The sequence below is a fragment of the Macaca thibetana genome, chromosome 13 (assembly GCF_024542745.1).
Source record: "Macaca thibetana thibetana isolate TM-01 chromosome 13, ASM2454274v1, whole genome shotgun sequence".
Taxonomy (NCBI): Eukaryota; Metazoa; Chordata; class Mammalia; order Primates; family Cercopithecidae; genus Macaca; species Macaca thibetana.
Genome location: NC_065590.1, coordinates 21,824,994 through 21,841,630, shown reverse-complemented (window position 1 = coordinate 21,841,630; position 16,637 = coordinate 21,824,994). Strand labels below are relative to the sequence as shown.

General features: G+C 46.5%; 1 protein-coding gene across 2 annotated transcripts in view; it reads right to left on the bottom strand.

Moving 5' to 3' along the window:
- TRABD2A (TraB domain containing 2A) overlaps positions 1-16,637 on the bottom strand; it is a 57,391-nt gene that overhangs the window by 33,739 nt on the left and 7,015 nt on the right. For both annotated transcript variants that reach the window (XM_050754696.1, XM_050754697.1), the window contains exon 2: positions 12,676-13,236. In XM_050754696.1, coding sequence (XP_050610653.1) covers positions 12,676-13,236 — 561 coding nt within the window. The remainder of the gene's footprint in view (positions 1-12,675; positions 13,237-16,637) is intronic.

The window sequence follows — 16,637 nt, the reverse complement described above, 5'->3', positions numbered from 1 at the left end:
CATATGAAAGGCACCGCCCATTACGCGGCTCACAGTGGCCTGCACCACCGCACCAGCCTCCCCGCGCTGGAACAAAGGGCCTCGCATCTGTTCAAGCGCAGGCCTCACCTTCTGGAGCGTGGGGTTGTTGTGTCTTCTTTTTTCCTTAGTTCACTTTTTAGAGCCATTCAGTCCCTTGAAGTATAGTTTGGAAGCAGTAGGGGAAGGGTCTCCCTTGCCCTCAGACCATTCACCCAGATAATTTTTTAAGACACCTTGAGGGTGTCTGGTCCTTGCCTCCCCACCTCACCCAGGTCTCCAGGCAGCGGGGAGGTCCTTCTCAGGCTCTTTGTCTACATTTGCAACCGCTCTTTCAAATACCTCCTCCCTTACCTGAAAAGACACGGGTCCCTTGGAAGAGTCTAGACTGGCCCCTCAAACCAAGATGATGATGAAAGTTCTGCTCCTTTTTGTCATGTGAATGGATGCTGCCAGACTCAGGAGCTAAAGCTTCCACGCACTTCTTTGGATGTCTAGGTCTGCTTTTTGGCAGAGGTAGCGGGGAAGCGCTTCTCAAAACTTGAACCTGAGTTCTCAACAAAAGGACTCAAGCATAAGGACGAGACAAACGGATCTTCAGTGACATTTTAACCTGAAGAAGTGCCATGTTGTCAACAATGACGGTTCCTGAACACCAGGAGGGCACACAGCCTAGAAGAATGCACACGGCCAACCGGACCTTCCCTCTCTTGTCTTCCCGCTGCCTCCTGGACACCCCCCAAGCCTTCTGCTCACTTTGGTCACATCTCCTGACCGTTTTTTCTCCTTTTCAGTCAGTTCAGCTCCTGCCCTGACTTTCAAGGGCTAAATAAGCTCGTCCATCTTCTCCTGTTATGCACTAAATTATGTCCCCCAGAAAGTCATGTTGAAGCTCTAACCCCCCATGTCACCACATTTGGAGAAAGGGCTTTAAGAATTAAAGTTGAATGAGGTCATAAGGGCAGGGCCCTGACCCAACAGGACTGTGACCTTATAAAAAGAGGAAGAGTCGCCAGAGCTGTCTCTCCCAACGCTCACACAGAGAAAAGGCCATGTGAGGTCAGAGCAAGAAGACACGGTCCACAAGCCGAGGAGAGAGGATTCGCCCTGATCTTGAACTTGGAGCCTCCAGAACTGTGAGACTTCAGTTTCTTTTGTCGAAGCCACCCAGGCTGTGGTATTCTGTTGCAGCAACCCAAGCAGGCTAATACACTTCCTTCCCCCAAATCCCACGCAATGCTGGGGTAACAATGAGAATAAATACTAATTTCTCCATCTCCAAGGCCTAGTAAATGTCCAACCTCTACCAAGCACTTCCCCACTGACTCAGAAGATCTCCATTCTTGTAACTTTTACTGCTTGGTAGGTAAGTTTCCTTTACATTTTATAAAGTTGTGACAAGACAACCCAGCTTCAAGACTATGTCAACAAACTATGAAAAATCATATGAAGAAGCAAATCAAAAGCACAATAAAGTTAATAACCTACCCTTACCCACATATGAACTACCCTTACCCACATATGAACTTGTGCCTGGGGCCAGTTAGGCATGAGTGCTAAGCAGTTCATTGGAATGATTATCAACCATATCACTTCCGCAGAGTCCCTGGCATTTCTCTTAATTTTCTCCAATATCCTGATCAGCATCCATGTCAGGTTTTCCCTTGTACAACGAACTACATGACAATCACTATCAAGTCCACACACAATGCAACTCAATAAAAGTCAAATATCTCACTCCCCAGCTGTCTCAGTTCCCAGACTCCCAATGTCTCCCTCCTGATGGCCCGGGGTCCTGAGGTTAACATGGCCAAGGCTGCCAGCAAACAGGCAACCTCCAACACCACTGCCAGGTAGATGGGTGTCTCACTCTACCCAGCCACACTCAGTGGCCAAATGCCTTGTCCTGCAGCACTGCTGTGTGCTATCCCTCCTCCACTTTATATTCTATTTCGTTAGAGACAGAGTCTTGCTCTGTCACCCAGCTCGGAATGCAATGGCACAATCATAGCTCACTGCAGCCTCAAACTTGTGGGCCCAAGTCATTTTCCTGTCTTAGCCTCCTGAGTAGCTAGGACTGCAGGCGCTCACCACCACGCCCGGCTAATGTTTCATTTTTTGTAGAGACGGGGTCTCGCTATGTTGCCCAGGCTGGTCTTGAACTCCCGGCCGGCCCCAAGCAATCCTCCTGCCTCAACCTCCCAAAGTGCTAGGATTAAAGGCTTGAGCCACCATGTCCAGCCTCTCTCTCCCCACTAAAAACAGCTTCTGTATAACCCTTCTGTGCATAGAACACACCTGGGCTTCCCAGCCCCACAGTCTAGCTCCCTCCAACATCATCTCTCACCAGACCCCTACACAAATGCTTATATAGCCAACCCAGCCTGCCACCCTGTGGCCAGCACAGTACAAATTTTCCCAGATTGGCCTGCACTTTTGGCCCATTCAGAATAGCTGTCTGTTTTTCCTACCTGACTAAATGCTAGCCTTCCCTTGAAAATCCAGCTCAAATTCTAGTATGTTCATTAATCTGGATAATATTTAGAAAATAATATTTGTATACCTTTTCCTCATTAATCACATTCTTAGGCAGTTATTCTACCATGACAGCCCCAAAGAAGGAGTAAGGGAGAAAAACTGGGTTCATGAGGATAGGCTGTGCCCAAAATCCCCCCCATTGCAGGGATGTCTGTCACTTCCGCTTCCAGCAACCAAGGGCCTTGGGGCGGCCTTCATTTTCAGGCTCTTCAATCAATATGAGGCTCCCTGAAGTTCAGGACTGGTTTGGAGAGAAGCTATAAAACTGCACCACACCACACTTGGTTCTACAGTGTAGCGGTTATCATGTCTGCTTTACACATCAAAGGTCCAGGGTTCAAACTCCCGTGGAACCAAGGGGTGGTTGATTCCCATTTGGCCATGCACGGTGGTCCATACCTGTAATCCCCATGCTTTGGGAGGCGGAGGTGGGAGGATCTTTAGAGGCCAGGAGTTTGAGGCCAACCAAGCAACATAGCAAGACCCCATCTCTATAGAAATAAAAATTTTTTTTAAAAAACCTGCACCACAGATTCAAAAACTACCCCTCGCAAGGGAAGGAAGGTCTCTGCCCCCACAGTCATGAGCCACACACCCACTACTGCCCTCGGGGTGTGTTTTAAACTTTCACTTTTTTATGGTTTGGGAGTTACCCCCCAGGAAAATGGCACACTAACATTGTGTAAGCAGCATCTCTGCCCTGGTGGCAGGAAGGAAATGATTCTGGGAAGATCAACAGAAGAGAAAAAGTCAGGGTAAAGATGGAAACAGCCAGCAAAGAGTAAATGCTGTAGTTTGGTCTTTTAATACAGTATGGCCAGATTGAGCATTCAGAAAACTGCCTCCCTCCAATTGCACCCAGCAATTAGTAAACACCCACATGTGCAAGGCATGATGCTAGACCCATACCAAAAAAAAAGGGGGGTGGTAAATCAAGATCCTTGCTCTCTAGAAGTTTATGTGCCAGGCCAGGAGACAAAATAAACATCTGGAAAGTTAATCACCAACAAAAGAATTAAATAACCATAAGCCTGATAATTCAACAGCCGCCGCATGGCAGCAAATGAGCAACTTCTCATTGGTGGTATGGACAGCAGACACTATGAGTTCAGGAGAAAAGAGGGTCTTCTGAGCCCTGCAACTTGAGGTAACGCACAGTGGCAATACAAGAACAGGACTGGAGCAGGGACCAAGAATAGGACCCAGTGGTTCTCCAACTTGCATGTGCATCAGAAACACCTGGAGGACTGATAAGATCAAAGATGGCTGGCCCCACCCCCAGAGTTTCCAGTTCAGGAGGTCTGGGATGGGGGTCCCAAATTTTGCATTACTAATAAGTTCCAGGTGATGCTGATGCTGCCAGTCCAGAGACACACTTCGAGAACCACTGGTTTAGCCTGAACATTCTATATCACAGGTAGGAAGCTGGCAGTCCAAATGGCCTGTCTGGCTCATGGCTCAGTCTCGTTTATTTTTTGGAGAGATGGGAGGTCTCACTATGTTGTCCAGGCTGGTGTCGAACTCCTGGGCTCAAGTAATCTTTGCTATAAGAGAATTAGCCACAATGCAAGTACCTGCCATGAACTTGGCACAGCTGGATGCTCTCCTCCCCAACCACACACACATCAAGGTGGAAAACCTTCTACACAACGTTTTCACTTTGATTGGACACCTAAAATCAGACAGCTTTGAAATCATGTCAAAATCTCCTCCCTGTCAAAGTTGCTCAAACTTTGCAACTTTATCCTGGGTCTGTGTTACAGGCTGAACTGTGTACCCCTTAAATTCATATGTCAAAGTCCTAACCACCCTGCCCCCCCATACCTCTGAAAATGACTATTTGGAGATAGAGCCTTTAAGTTAAAAGGGCCGGCCATAATCCAGGCCTTGGAAGAAACCAGCCTTGCCGAACATGAAACCATGTTCTCAGACTTCTAGCCTCTAGAATTGTGAGGCAGACATTTTCTGTTGTTTAAGCCACCCAGTTGGTGGTACTTTGTTTATGGCAGCCCTCGCAAATTAATACAAACCCTCATGTCCACTGCAGGTGTTTAACCGTGATTTCTATGTCATCTCCTAGGGAGAGGACCAGAAAAGCAAGAAGAAAGCTCCAGTCTTGGGCTGTCCGAATCCCTTTCCTAGACCTCCTTTTCTCTGCTTATTTCCTTCTCTCTTTCATCCTCCACAGTTTCTCCTCTCTGCCTCATAGGCAATGGCGCCTGCTTTCTGAACAGTCACAGCAACAGCAGAGTCAGCGTTGGGGGTTGTTGGAGAGGTGGAGAAGGTGTGTGGGGTCATCCCCTGATCACCCACTGGCAGAAGCCAGATGTTGGCCACGTTTGAGAAGCAGAGCCAGGGCTGGGTGGGAATGTGAAGGGTTGACAGGATATTGAAAGTCCTGGATCCAGAAAGGGAGGTGGGAGCAGTGGGGAGGTGCTCAGACAGGTATCAGGCCCTCGAGCTTGGATTCAGTCACAAGTTGCCTCAGACGTCTGCCAACACTTTCCATCAGCCTGGCGATCGATTTACAGGGCCGTCCAATAGGGTTTTACCCTGCAGCAGCAGTCCCCAGCCTTTTTGGCACCAGGTACAGTTTCATGGAAAACAATTTTTCCACAGACCAGGTTGGGGGTACTGTTGGGGGAGGGTTTCGGGATGGTTCAAGCACATGACATTTATTGTGCACTTTATTTCTATTATTATTACATTGTAATATGTAATAAAATAATTCTACAATTCTCCATAATGTAGAATCCATGGGAGCCCTGAGCTTGTTTTCCTACAACTAGACAGTCCCATTTGGGGGTGATGGGGCACAGTGACAGATCATCAGGCATCAGATTTTCATAAGGAGCACGCAACCTAGATCTTGCATGCACAGTTCACGGTAGGCTTCACGCACCTATGAGAATCTAATGCAGCCACTGATCTGACAGGAGGAGGAGCTCGGGCAGTAATGCTAGTGACAGGGAACGGCTGGGGAGCAGCTGTAGCTACAGATGAAGCTTCAGTACCCGTCTGTGGCCTGGGGATTGGGGACCCCTGCTCTACAGCATTTCAAAATCACTTCTGGACCTGGGTTGTGTCAACAACCATCGGCAGCCTCTCCAGACAGCACGGAAGCCCCAGAGAGCACAGAGCATCCCAGAGCTGTCCTTTCCCCGAAAGTCAGGCAGCAGCAACCCACCTGCCTGTACTCTGCTCAGCGATAAACAACCTCACCTGCCCAAAGGACCCGCAAGAGCAGAGACTCAGTGTGAGCTGCAGTTCTTACCTGAGAACTGTGAGGCTAATGAGGTCTCTCCTGTTAGGATTCCTCATTTTATGATTCTGCAGCTCTTGCTGAAGCTCCCTTTTAAGCTCTAAATGACTGTGAATGCAAAGGGAAGAGCCTCGTGAAGAGTTCAGGAAGGTAGGACAGCACAAAAAGTGTCAGGAGGGACAGAGCAAAAGAATACAGAGAAGAAGCACCCTAATACCCGTGGCATGACATGATGCTATACCGCCAGTAAGCACCTCGGGGTCCAGGGCAGCCCCCACTTCCTCTGTCCCTGGGCCATGGAGCACCTTGACCCCAACACCTTAACCAACTCCTTGGAGGATCCCAGATAACAACTTGGCCCCAGTCCCCACCTGTCTCCTTGTCCTTCTTCCTCTCCCCCAAATGGGGTAGACTCTGCCTCAACTACCCCTACCTGGCAGGTGTAATCTTTGGAGGAGGGATGGAGAATTCATGTTCTCACTTTTTCTCACGTGGAGACATGCTGGGAGTTATTCCTAAAGTCTGGACGTGTCCTTGGGCTGATCCACCAAGCAGGTGTCAAGGAAGAGCTGGCTGCTAGGGTTTCAAAGGAGCTCTCTCCTGCCAGCGTAGCTCACCAGGGCAGGAGGCAGGGATATGAGGCAGAAACTAGGCTGCGGTCCCCTTGAAGTGCCTCTCTTAGGACCCCAAAAGCAGCTGGGCAGGGTCAGACACAGCCACAACATGGACAGAACCCCAGCAGCATGTGTGGCATCCAGGTACCTGTACAAAAATAGGTACAAAAATACCTATTCTTTTTTTTTCAGTTCGCTTTGGCCTTTAGAGGGGCAGCCCAGAGCCAAGGGGAGGCAGGGTCAACACTTGTTTTGTCTTTGAATCCCCAAAATTAGAAAGAGTGCCTCGCCTACACTGAGTTCTTAAGAAACGTGTCCCAAATAAAAAGTGGCCATAAAAGGAAAGACAGCTCAAGTCCTGAGCAGGCCTGTGCCCAGGGGGGAAACAGAGCTGAAGTCTGCACCTAGGAGCTCAGGAGCTTCACAGCCAGCCATTCAGGTACAAAGTGGATTTGATTTTCTACTCTGGTCAAAAAAATCAGAAACCAAAGGGATGTCCAACATGAAAAAAACACTGCAGAAGACACTCCTGAGAGAGCTAAGAACCCACCCTGACTTCTAATTTATGAAGACACTGTCCACATACAACATCTGTATTGACGCCTATGTGAAAGCCGGGACGTGGTCTATCCGAGGAATAGATTTGTCAGGCTCCCAGGGTATCAACAGTAACCGCAGCACTTCAGCCCAGCCATGCCTAAGAACAGGAAATAATACATCGCAATGTTGGGAAAGAACATAAAAAAGCAAAAGAATGGGATTAAAAGCAAATTGCTTGCAAAAGGTTAGACTTCATGTGAACTTTAAGAGGCAAGTCCATATTACATAGCTCTTAGAAAGGCTCTATTCAACCCTTTTTTTTTTTTTTTTTTTTTTTTTTTTTGTCTTTTTGAGATGGAATCTCACTCTGATGCCCAGGCTGGAGTGCAGTGGTGCAATCTCGGCTCACTGCAACCTCCGCCTTCTGAGTTCAAGTGATTCTCCTGCCTCAGCCTCCCAAGTAGCTGGGACTACAGGCACCAGCCACCACACCTGGCTAATTTTTTGTATTTTTAGTAGAGACTGGGTTTCACTGTGTTAGCCAGGATGGTCTCAATCTCCTGACGAGAAGGGGAAGAGTTCTCTTTCAGAGAGTTCACATATTTTTCCTAGGCCTTTATTTTAAACCAAAACTATCAAGGAAAAATAGGATGTCAGGATCTCCATCTTCAAGCAACTTCCAGATCAGTCATGGAAAATGTGGAAAAGTCATCTATGAGCATCATAGTCAATTTTTTTTAAAAATGTGACCTCCTGCTTTTATTGAAATTTATGATGAGGAAGCCAGAATCCCTAAGCCAATTACTCCTCTAAGTGTGGCAGTTGGCAGCACTCAGTGTATATAGGTGCACCTGACAGCAATAACTTCAAAAGAAGAATGTGTGTTCAGAGTTCCAAGCTAAGGAATCCAGGAGTGGCCAACCCAGAGATTCATTCCTTATCTATAAGGAACATCCGAACCCCTGGTCCATCCTGTGGAACATGGACCACACAAGGGATTGAGGCCCTTTGCTTTGAGTTAAATGAGGATGGCCATGTAGGAGCAGGTGTTCAGTGAAGGTGATTTATCAACTGCATGTTTTTTACAAGCGATTGGGATTCTCCTGTCCAGCCCACTGCCACTGGATCTCCCTGTAAGTCAGTCCTCTCAATAAACCCTGTGTCTCATTTGCTGGCTCTGGGTCTCTTCTTCCACCTTTTGAACCTAGTGCCATCCCCACTGAAATCAACAGGGGTCCCACATGACCCTCAGAGGCAGAGCTGGATTAGAAAGAGGAGATCTGAGAGCCGAGGCCTGTCGTGCACTAACTCTTTCTATGACCCCACGCCGGCCCACCCTCTGCCTCCAGATGGGCCTCTCCCAGGTTATTCCAGCAGGAAACCATCCCCAGTGACCTCTGCTGGCTGACCCCCCACACTCTTGCCTTAGTCTCTAGGAACAGAGACCTCCTAGCCTCAAGGGTTGTTCTTAAGACCCACGGCACTGATGTAAGAATATGCAGAAACCTGCAAAGTACAAAACAAGGCACCATATGGTATCCCCGGGATCCTCTCCCTTAGGCCTGGCAGGCCAACCCATCCTCAAAGAATCTGACCCCTTCCTCCATAGGAGTCTTCCTCAGGCCAGCTAGCACCTCCCCAACTCTCACCCCTCCAGCATCCACCTAGCCCTTAATAACCACAGGCTGAGAGTGGTGGCATCCTTCTAGGAATTTGCCCTTCCTCCTCAGCCAGACCACAGGGCTCCTGGGGAGCGGGGCTGCCTCCACCACTCCACTCTGCCCTGGACCTTTCCAGAGAATCATCCTGGAGCCATTTGTTTCTTGTATTAGGCGACCGACCAAACTAAAGACAACTTGCTCCAAAGAACAAAGTCCCCATCTTCTCCAACACCCCAAAACTGTAACTCAAGAATTGCAGTTTCATACAATCTGGAAGTATGTCCACTGAGCCCAAACCACTACTGAAGGTTGCACTGTGGGGGAAAAAGGGGGGCTTTTCAGCAGAGAGAGTGAGTTGTTAGGGTACTGAAGAGCAAGAACTGGCAGTAACCATCCTACTGGAAAGTACAAAGGAGTGACAGCCAAAAAGGCAAATATGAAACATGTTAGTGCCATCTATTGGCAGGAGTAAACAGTAACAAAGAAGTGACGCTTTGCACAGCCTCAATTCAGATAAGACCTCAGCATCAACTCTGGGGTTTGCAAAAGGACTTTTACATCCAATTAACTGCCTCTTAGGATGTTGAAAGCCTAAAGATGCAGGCTTTGCATGTGGAAAGCAGAGGGAAACTCCAGAACTGTTGGCTACATTCATGTTCACTTAAGGATATGACAAAAAAGAGCCCAAGCCAAGATGTGACTGGGTCCTAAAGGACAGATTCCAATGCAGGAGACCAGAGCTTTCACAGATTCCCGTCCCACCCCACCATGACATCCAATCCATTGGTGGGGAAGTGGACAGGAGAGTCCTATGCTTAGATGGGCAGAGCAGGCATTGCAATTCCCCATGCCTAGAGCCTATCCATAGATGCCTGGTGATGTATGAACATGGAGATGGGATTTAGCAAGACCGTTTCTCTAGGGGAACCCACCTGTGCAGACAGAGGGGAAGTGAGACACCACCCTGCTGAGCCCACTCCGCTGAACCTCCAGGTCCAAGCTACGTGCTTTCTTCACATAGGGAACGCCAATGCAGCTGGCAGTACCAAGCAGGCATGAACTTTATGTGAAGGAGAACAGGAGTCATAACTTGATTTGATACTGAGGGGCAAGGATGATGTCTGCCTTGAGATGACAAGATCAAATCCAGGCATCCATGTCAGGGTCCTGTTGCCAGACTTCAGTTAGATTCAGGGACCTACACCCCACAAACCAAGAGCCACAAGGCCTACAGGGGCCAGGCAGATGAGTTAAAAGAAGTCAAGAGGGCTAGGCGAAAGGCAACAGGGAGGAGTGGGGACCCCGGACAAACTGGAAAGACACTATTGGCCCCGTCTAAAGGGGGCGGCCAGTGCTCAGTCCAGCCAACTGCTGCTATGTGGGAGCATGGCCCCAGTACTCCAGATCCTCTGAGGGCTCAAGAGAATCCAGGCTGTTCTCCATATGATATTTCTCAATTTTTAAATATTGTCAACTTAGTCATTAAAAAAGAAAAGAAAATATGCTAACCACATAAAACAGAACTGCGAGCCGGATTCAGCCCATATGCCTCTTATTTGCAACCTCTGCTAGCCCTTCTGTTTTATGCTTTTGTCCTCTTTTCCTTTAACTTCTTTGAAAAAATCTTTGTCTATGGGAAACCAAGAAGAAAAACAATTTCCCTATGCAAAATCAATGATTCCACTCATCTTGAGAAGTTTCAGAGTTAAATATAAAATTATCAGTGAGGACTTGTCTCATAGTAGGCACTGTATATTCACTCCTTCTGCTTATATCTTATAATATTTATGAAGTGCTTTCCAATTTCCTTTTATTTGCTTCTGATAACAGGATGGTAGGGCAAGTATTATTATCCCATTGGAAAGATGAGGAAACTAAAGTTCGGAGAAGTTAAGTGATGGCTGAAAGTCATACACTGAGGCCAGGTGTGGTGGCTCACACCTGTAATCGCAGCACTTTGGGAGACTGAGGCAGGAAGATCGCTTGAGGCCAAAAGTTCAAGACCAGCCTGGCCAACGTGGTGAAATCCCATCTCTACTAAAAATACAAAAATCAGCCAGGTGTGGTGGCAGGTGCCTGTAATCCCAGACAGGAAGATCGCTTGAACCTGGGAGGCAGAGGCTACAGTGAGCTGAGATGGCGCCATTATACTCCAACCTGGGCAATAGAGTGAGACACTGTCTCAAAAAAAAAAAAAAAAAAAAAAAAAAAAGTCATTGAGCTGTATACTCAGGTTGTATTTTACTGTTTATCTCTAGAAAGGAAACACGGGGAAGTTACATGAAAAAAAAGACTCTTAAGAACAAGTCAGGCTTTCCTCCTAAATTTAAACAACTCTACCTTGCTAGCTTAACCTCAAGGTCTTACAAGAAATTAGTTTATACATGTTAAACAACTATATAAACCCTAAGAATGTGTTATAAAATCAACATGACACTGTAGTCTATAATTACTGTGCTCTAAAATAACGCTGAAATATGTTATCTTAAGAGACAGTGTTGCACCCCTTCCTTCAGAGATACATTGCTTGAGCTAACATTTTACTTCCAAGTCTTTTTTCCCCAGTTGGGAGTACGAAAGAAGGCTTTGGCTCAGATTTAAATGCTCACCAATTTCAAACCCATTCGGTCAAAATCAATAAGCCTTCAAATCAAAGCACCTTTCTTTTTGAAAATATTATATTAAATGCAGACATTGAAAAGGTTATAACATTGGCTCTTTGGGTTTCCATAATAATGCAAGAACATTTTTCCCAGGAGATCAATGCAGACAATTAATAATGATCCTTTATCTTATCTATAAATCTTAGTGTGCCAAACAAATACTATAGCATATAGAATAGCATCTGAGTACTTATTAATATTATAGAATTTTAGCAAGATAAATTCCCTAAAGATATCATTATCAACTCAGGAACATTATTTTTAGGCTGTTACATGTCCTTACAGCTTTTAAATAACCACCTTAGTTGAGTATGTCAAGATCTGCTAAGGCTGAGCTATTTGGATTAACAGTAATCTCAAATTCTGAGGAACAAAACCTCAAGGCAACCCAATGAGAACATTTACAAAACAAGATCACTTTATTTCATATTGCAAAGCTCCCACTGGTCTCCAGAAGTATCTAATGCACTTTAAACAACTTTCATGGAAACAACTAAACCACAGCACTTTAATAAAGTATTACTTATAAGAATTGAAGAACTAACTTCTTGAACATTAACCTAAATTCCAATGCCCTAGGGTAGGATCCTTAAACCATGGGTAAGGGGAGCATAACTCTGCTTAGGAAAGGAACTGTCCTGGGGCAGTGCCCTGAAGAGGGACAGTAGTGACCTCAAAGAGACTGCTGTCACCTAAAACAGCAATGGCCAGTATCATTTTCAAACCAGGCCATGCCCTGTGACAACCAGTGTGGCATCCACATGTCCACAACCTCTCAAAGCATCTTTTTAATGAAGGATCTGAACTAAAATGCATTTAAAAGCACACAGTGTGGGCCGGGCACAGTGGCTCACACCTGTAATCCCAGTACTTTGGGAGGCTAATGCAGGCGGATCACTTGAGGTCAGGAGTTCAAGACCAGCCTGGCCAATATGGCAAAACCCTGTCTCTACTAAAAATACAAAAAGTAGTTGGGCATGGTAGCACACACCTGTAATCTCAGCTACTAGGGAGTCTGAGGCAGGAGAATTGCTTGAATCCAGAGGGCAGAGGTTGCAGTGAGCTGAGATGGCACCACTGCACTCCTGCCTGGGTGACAGAGTGAGACTCTGTCTCAAAAAAAACAAAAACAAACAAAAAAAGCAAGCACACGGTATTTGTTGTAATGATAAGAAAAAACAAGATTTTCTTTCTTGGCAATACTCAAATAAGTGATATAACTGACCACGTGGCTTATTTTCTAACCTCCAGAAAAGCATTTTTGAGCAAAGACAATTTCTAGACAAGCTGTGCCCGTGGTCCATCACCTGCCCTGAAACTCAGCAGATTCACCCATACAACCAAACACCACCAAGTCTTTTATGCAAAGAGAGTCTTACCTGTGAAAAGTTCAACCCATTCAATGGATGGCACTGCTCTTCCACCTTTTCCACTGCCCCAGTCTGTTTCCTCAGCCGCTCAGCCTCCTGGGCAAGGAACAGGTCTAAGACAGGCACCCCACGGGACTTAATGTCCACTTCAGTAAGGGAGTTGACCATAAGCATCACCCATACAGGCCTCTTGCGCTCCCAGTTTCCGGCAATGGCATTGAAGAGGTAGTCTGCGTAGAGTCCCTTGCCGCGCTGGTCTGGGGTCATCCACGAGGGCATCATGAGCTTGACATACTCCAGGTGGCGCTTGAGGCGGCAGTAGATGTCCTTGGGGAGCACATCTTGGAGGTTCTTGCCCTGTGGCAGCATCTGACAGCTGGTGAGAGCTGAGATCGTATAGGGGTCTGTGAGGTCCAACTCAAAGTACACAGTGCTGCTCTGCAGGAAAGCCTCCTTAGAGTTGTCGGGGATGAAGTCCCAAACTCGGGTGTATGGGACATGGATCGTGCCAAAGAAGTAAGATGGCGGGTCTCGCTTAATGGTCCACAAGAAGGAATTCAACTCACTTTGCTGAAAAGAAAAAAGGCAACATCAAGGTATAATACGGGGGAGAGGAGAGGGGGGAGGTCAGGAACCTGTGAGAGGAAATGAATTAGTCACATTTCAAGAGAAAATATATCAAACTAGAATTTAGACTTTTGAGTCCATGTAGATTCACCTGCCACGACAATCCATGTCTTAAATAGACAGGAGCAAATTATGAAATCAGGATGAAATCAGGGGCTCATTAGGACTCTAGTTTCAACCTTGGCTATACATTGGGATCACCAGGGGAGCTTTAAAAGAAGCATCTCTGAGTCCTACCTCCAGAGATTCTGATCTGATTGGTCTGGGATGAGACCCACCTTTTCAATCAAAAGGGGATGGGACCCCCCTTTTCAATCAAAATGTTGATTCCAAGATGAGAAAGCAATAGCAGTCACCAGTTTTGAGTTTGTGCCATGCCTGCCCTAGCAATGAACTGGGCAAGAGTTAAAGAAGTGAGTCTCAGGGGCCTCCAAGGATATACCTGATACCATCTAAGAGACACCTGAGAAGCCCATTCATTGTCTCCCAGGCAGACCAGATGGTCCCGCTCCTTCAGATCTCAAAACCAACATCCCCAAAGGCAGAGGCTTCAACTCTGGCTATGCACTGGAATCACCCACAAAGCTTTTCAAAGTCCAATGCCTGGATCCACCCCAGACCAATCACATCAGAATCTCTGGAGGTGGAACTCAGAAATGCTACTTTTTGGTTTTTTTTGAGACAGAGTCTCGCTCTGTTGCCCAGGCTGTGTGGTGCAATCCAAACTCACTTCACTGCAACCTCAGCCTCCCAGATTCAAGCAGTTCTCCTGCCTCAGCCTGCTGAGTAGCTGGGATTACAGGCGCTCGCCACCACACCCAGTTAATTTTTGTATTTTTAGTACAGATGGGGTTTTACCATATTGGCCAGGCTGGTCTCAAACTCCTGACTTTGTGATCCGCCAACCTCAGCCTCCCAAAATGCTGGAATTACAGGCGTAAGCCACCGCGCCTGGCCACAGAGATGCTACTTTTAAAGCTCCCCTGGTGATCCCAACGTACAGCCAAGGATGAAACTAGAGTCCTAATGAGCCCCTGATTTCATAGTTTGCTCCCGTCCCTTTAGGACGTGGATCGCATTTCTTTCTCTCACAAAGCCTTCAGAGGTTCGGTCGCAGAGATCTGGATGGTCTCTGCTGGATAGATTCTCTCCAAGCTGTTGCACATGCTGAGCAGTGGTGCATGTTCATCTGAGGCCAGGCCATTTCACTCCTGGCCCCTGAGTGTCTCCCAACCTCAACAACTGGCATTTATAACATATCTGCTTATTAAAATGCACTGTACAAAGAAGTGCAGTGCTCAAGGAATTCAGGTGTAAATGGCAGACATACTAGTGACAAGAACAATGTATCAAGAAAGCTAGAAATGTGAAGATCCAGGTTTACAGAAAAAAAAATATATATATATATATTTCGGCGGGGCATGGTGAGTCACACCTGTAATTCCAGTACTTTAGAGGCTGAGGCGGGCAGATCACTTGAGCTCAGGGGTCTGAGACCAGCCTGGGCAACACAGCAAAACCCTGTCTCTACAAAAAATACCAAAATTAGTCGGGCATGGTGGTGCATGCCTGTAGTCCCAGCTACTCAAGAGGCTGAGGTGGATTGCTTGAGCCCAGGAGGTTGAGGCTGCAGATCGCACTACTGTGCTTCAACCTGGGCTACAGAATGAGACTTTATCTCAGAAAAAGAAAGAAAGAGAGAGAGAAGGAAGGACTGGAGGGAGGGAGGGAGGGAGAAAGAAATATTTGGAACATATTCACTTTACTAAAGGGTTTGACTTCAGCCTTTTAAGTAACATGCTTCCCTTGGATTATGAAGTTTCAATCTACAAGCAATTCTCATTATTCATGGTAGTTATATTTTATAAAGTTGCCACAAACACAAAATTAGCAAATACTAAACTGTTGTTCCTAAGGGAAACAAAAGGTTAAGTTCCTATTCATAACATTTTCATCAACTGATCAAAACATAGCCTTGTTTCATGTGTGCTTCTATTGAAAGGCACCTTATTGGCCCGGCACGGTAGCTTACGCCTGTAATCCCAGCACTTTGGGAGGCCAAGGCAGGTGGATTGCCTGAGCTCAGGAGTTCATGACCAGCCTCGGCAACATGGTAAAATCCCATCTCTACTAAAATACAAAAAATTAGCCAGGCGTGGTGGTGGGCGCCTGTAGTCCCAGCTAGTTGGGAGGCTGAGGCAGGAGAATTGCTTGAACCTAGGAGGCGGAGGTTACAGTGAGCAGAGATAGCGCCACTGCACTCCAGCCTGGGGGACAGAGCGAGACTCCATCTCAAAAAAACCAATTTTAGGCCGAGCATAGTGGCTGACGCCTATAATCCCAGCACTTTGGGAGGCCGAGTAGGGTGGATCACTTGAGGTCAGGAGTTCGAGCCTGTCCAACATGATGAAACTCCACCTCTACTAAAAATACAAAAATTAGCTGGGTGTGGTGGCGCGTGCCTGTAGTGTCAGCTACTCTACTTGGGAGGCTGAGTTAGGAGAATTGCTTGAACCAGGAGGTGGAGGTTTCAGTGAGCTGAGATCCCACCACTGCATTCCAGCCTGGGCAACAGAGCAAGACACAGTCTCAAAAAAGAAAAAAAAAATTTTAAAAACCATTGATTGTTGAAGTAATATTAAGAGATGAATCACCTACAGGGTCCCCATCCCCTAGGCATCCTCTTATGCAGTAATAAGGGTCCCTGGGGTTATTTAAATACTTCAAAAATGAAACGGAAACTGTACTTCTACCAAGAACGTCTACTAAGGCGAATTAAGCAATCAAATGTCTCACTGTTGGTTAGAATTAGATCAACAGGGTAGAAGACACTGGGTAACTGTAATAGATGCTAATCAAAAGCTGAGATTGACAGTTATGTCTTTGGTTAATTATAAACAGGTAACAATTATTACCTACAAAAAGGTAGAGGCAGACTTCGAAGAGTAATATTAGTTTATTTGTTCATGTAGAGGTCTGGCTCGTGAAATGTCTGGGGACCACTGGCCTATACAAGAGATCTAACTGCACAACTTCCAGGCAGTCTACCCAAGAACTTCTACATGGTTTCCAACTGGGAGACACAGCAAACAAGCTGAAATGTTATGATTAAAGCCATGGGCACCTGATTCATCTATCAGGACACCATCATGTTAAACAAATATATTCCCAGGAAAACCAAACCCATACTGCAGGATAATGGAGGGGTGGGATTCGCTCTGGGTCAGTTTTGGTTCGGTTTTAATCCAATACACTTAATCTGCCTAAGGCCCCCATCCAACCTCAAAATACCTGCATTTCTCTTCAGAAGCAGTCTGTTCAATATGCATCTATTTTCATTTTAT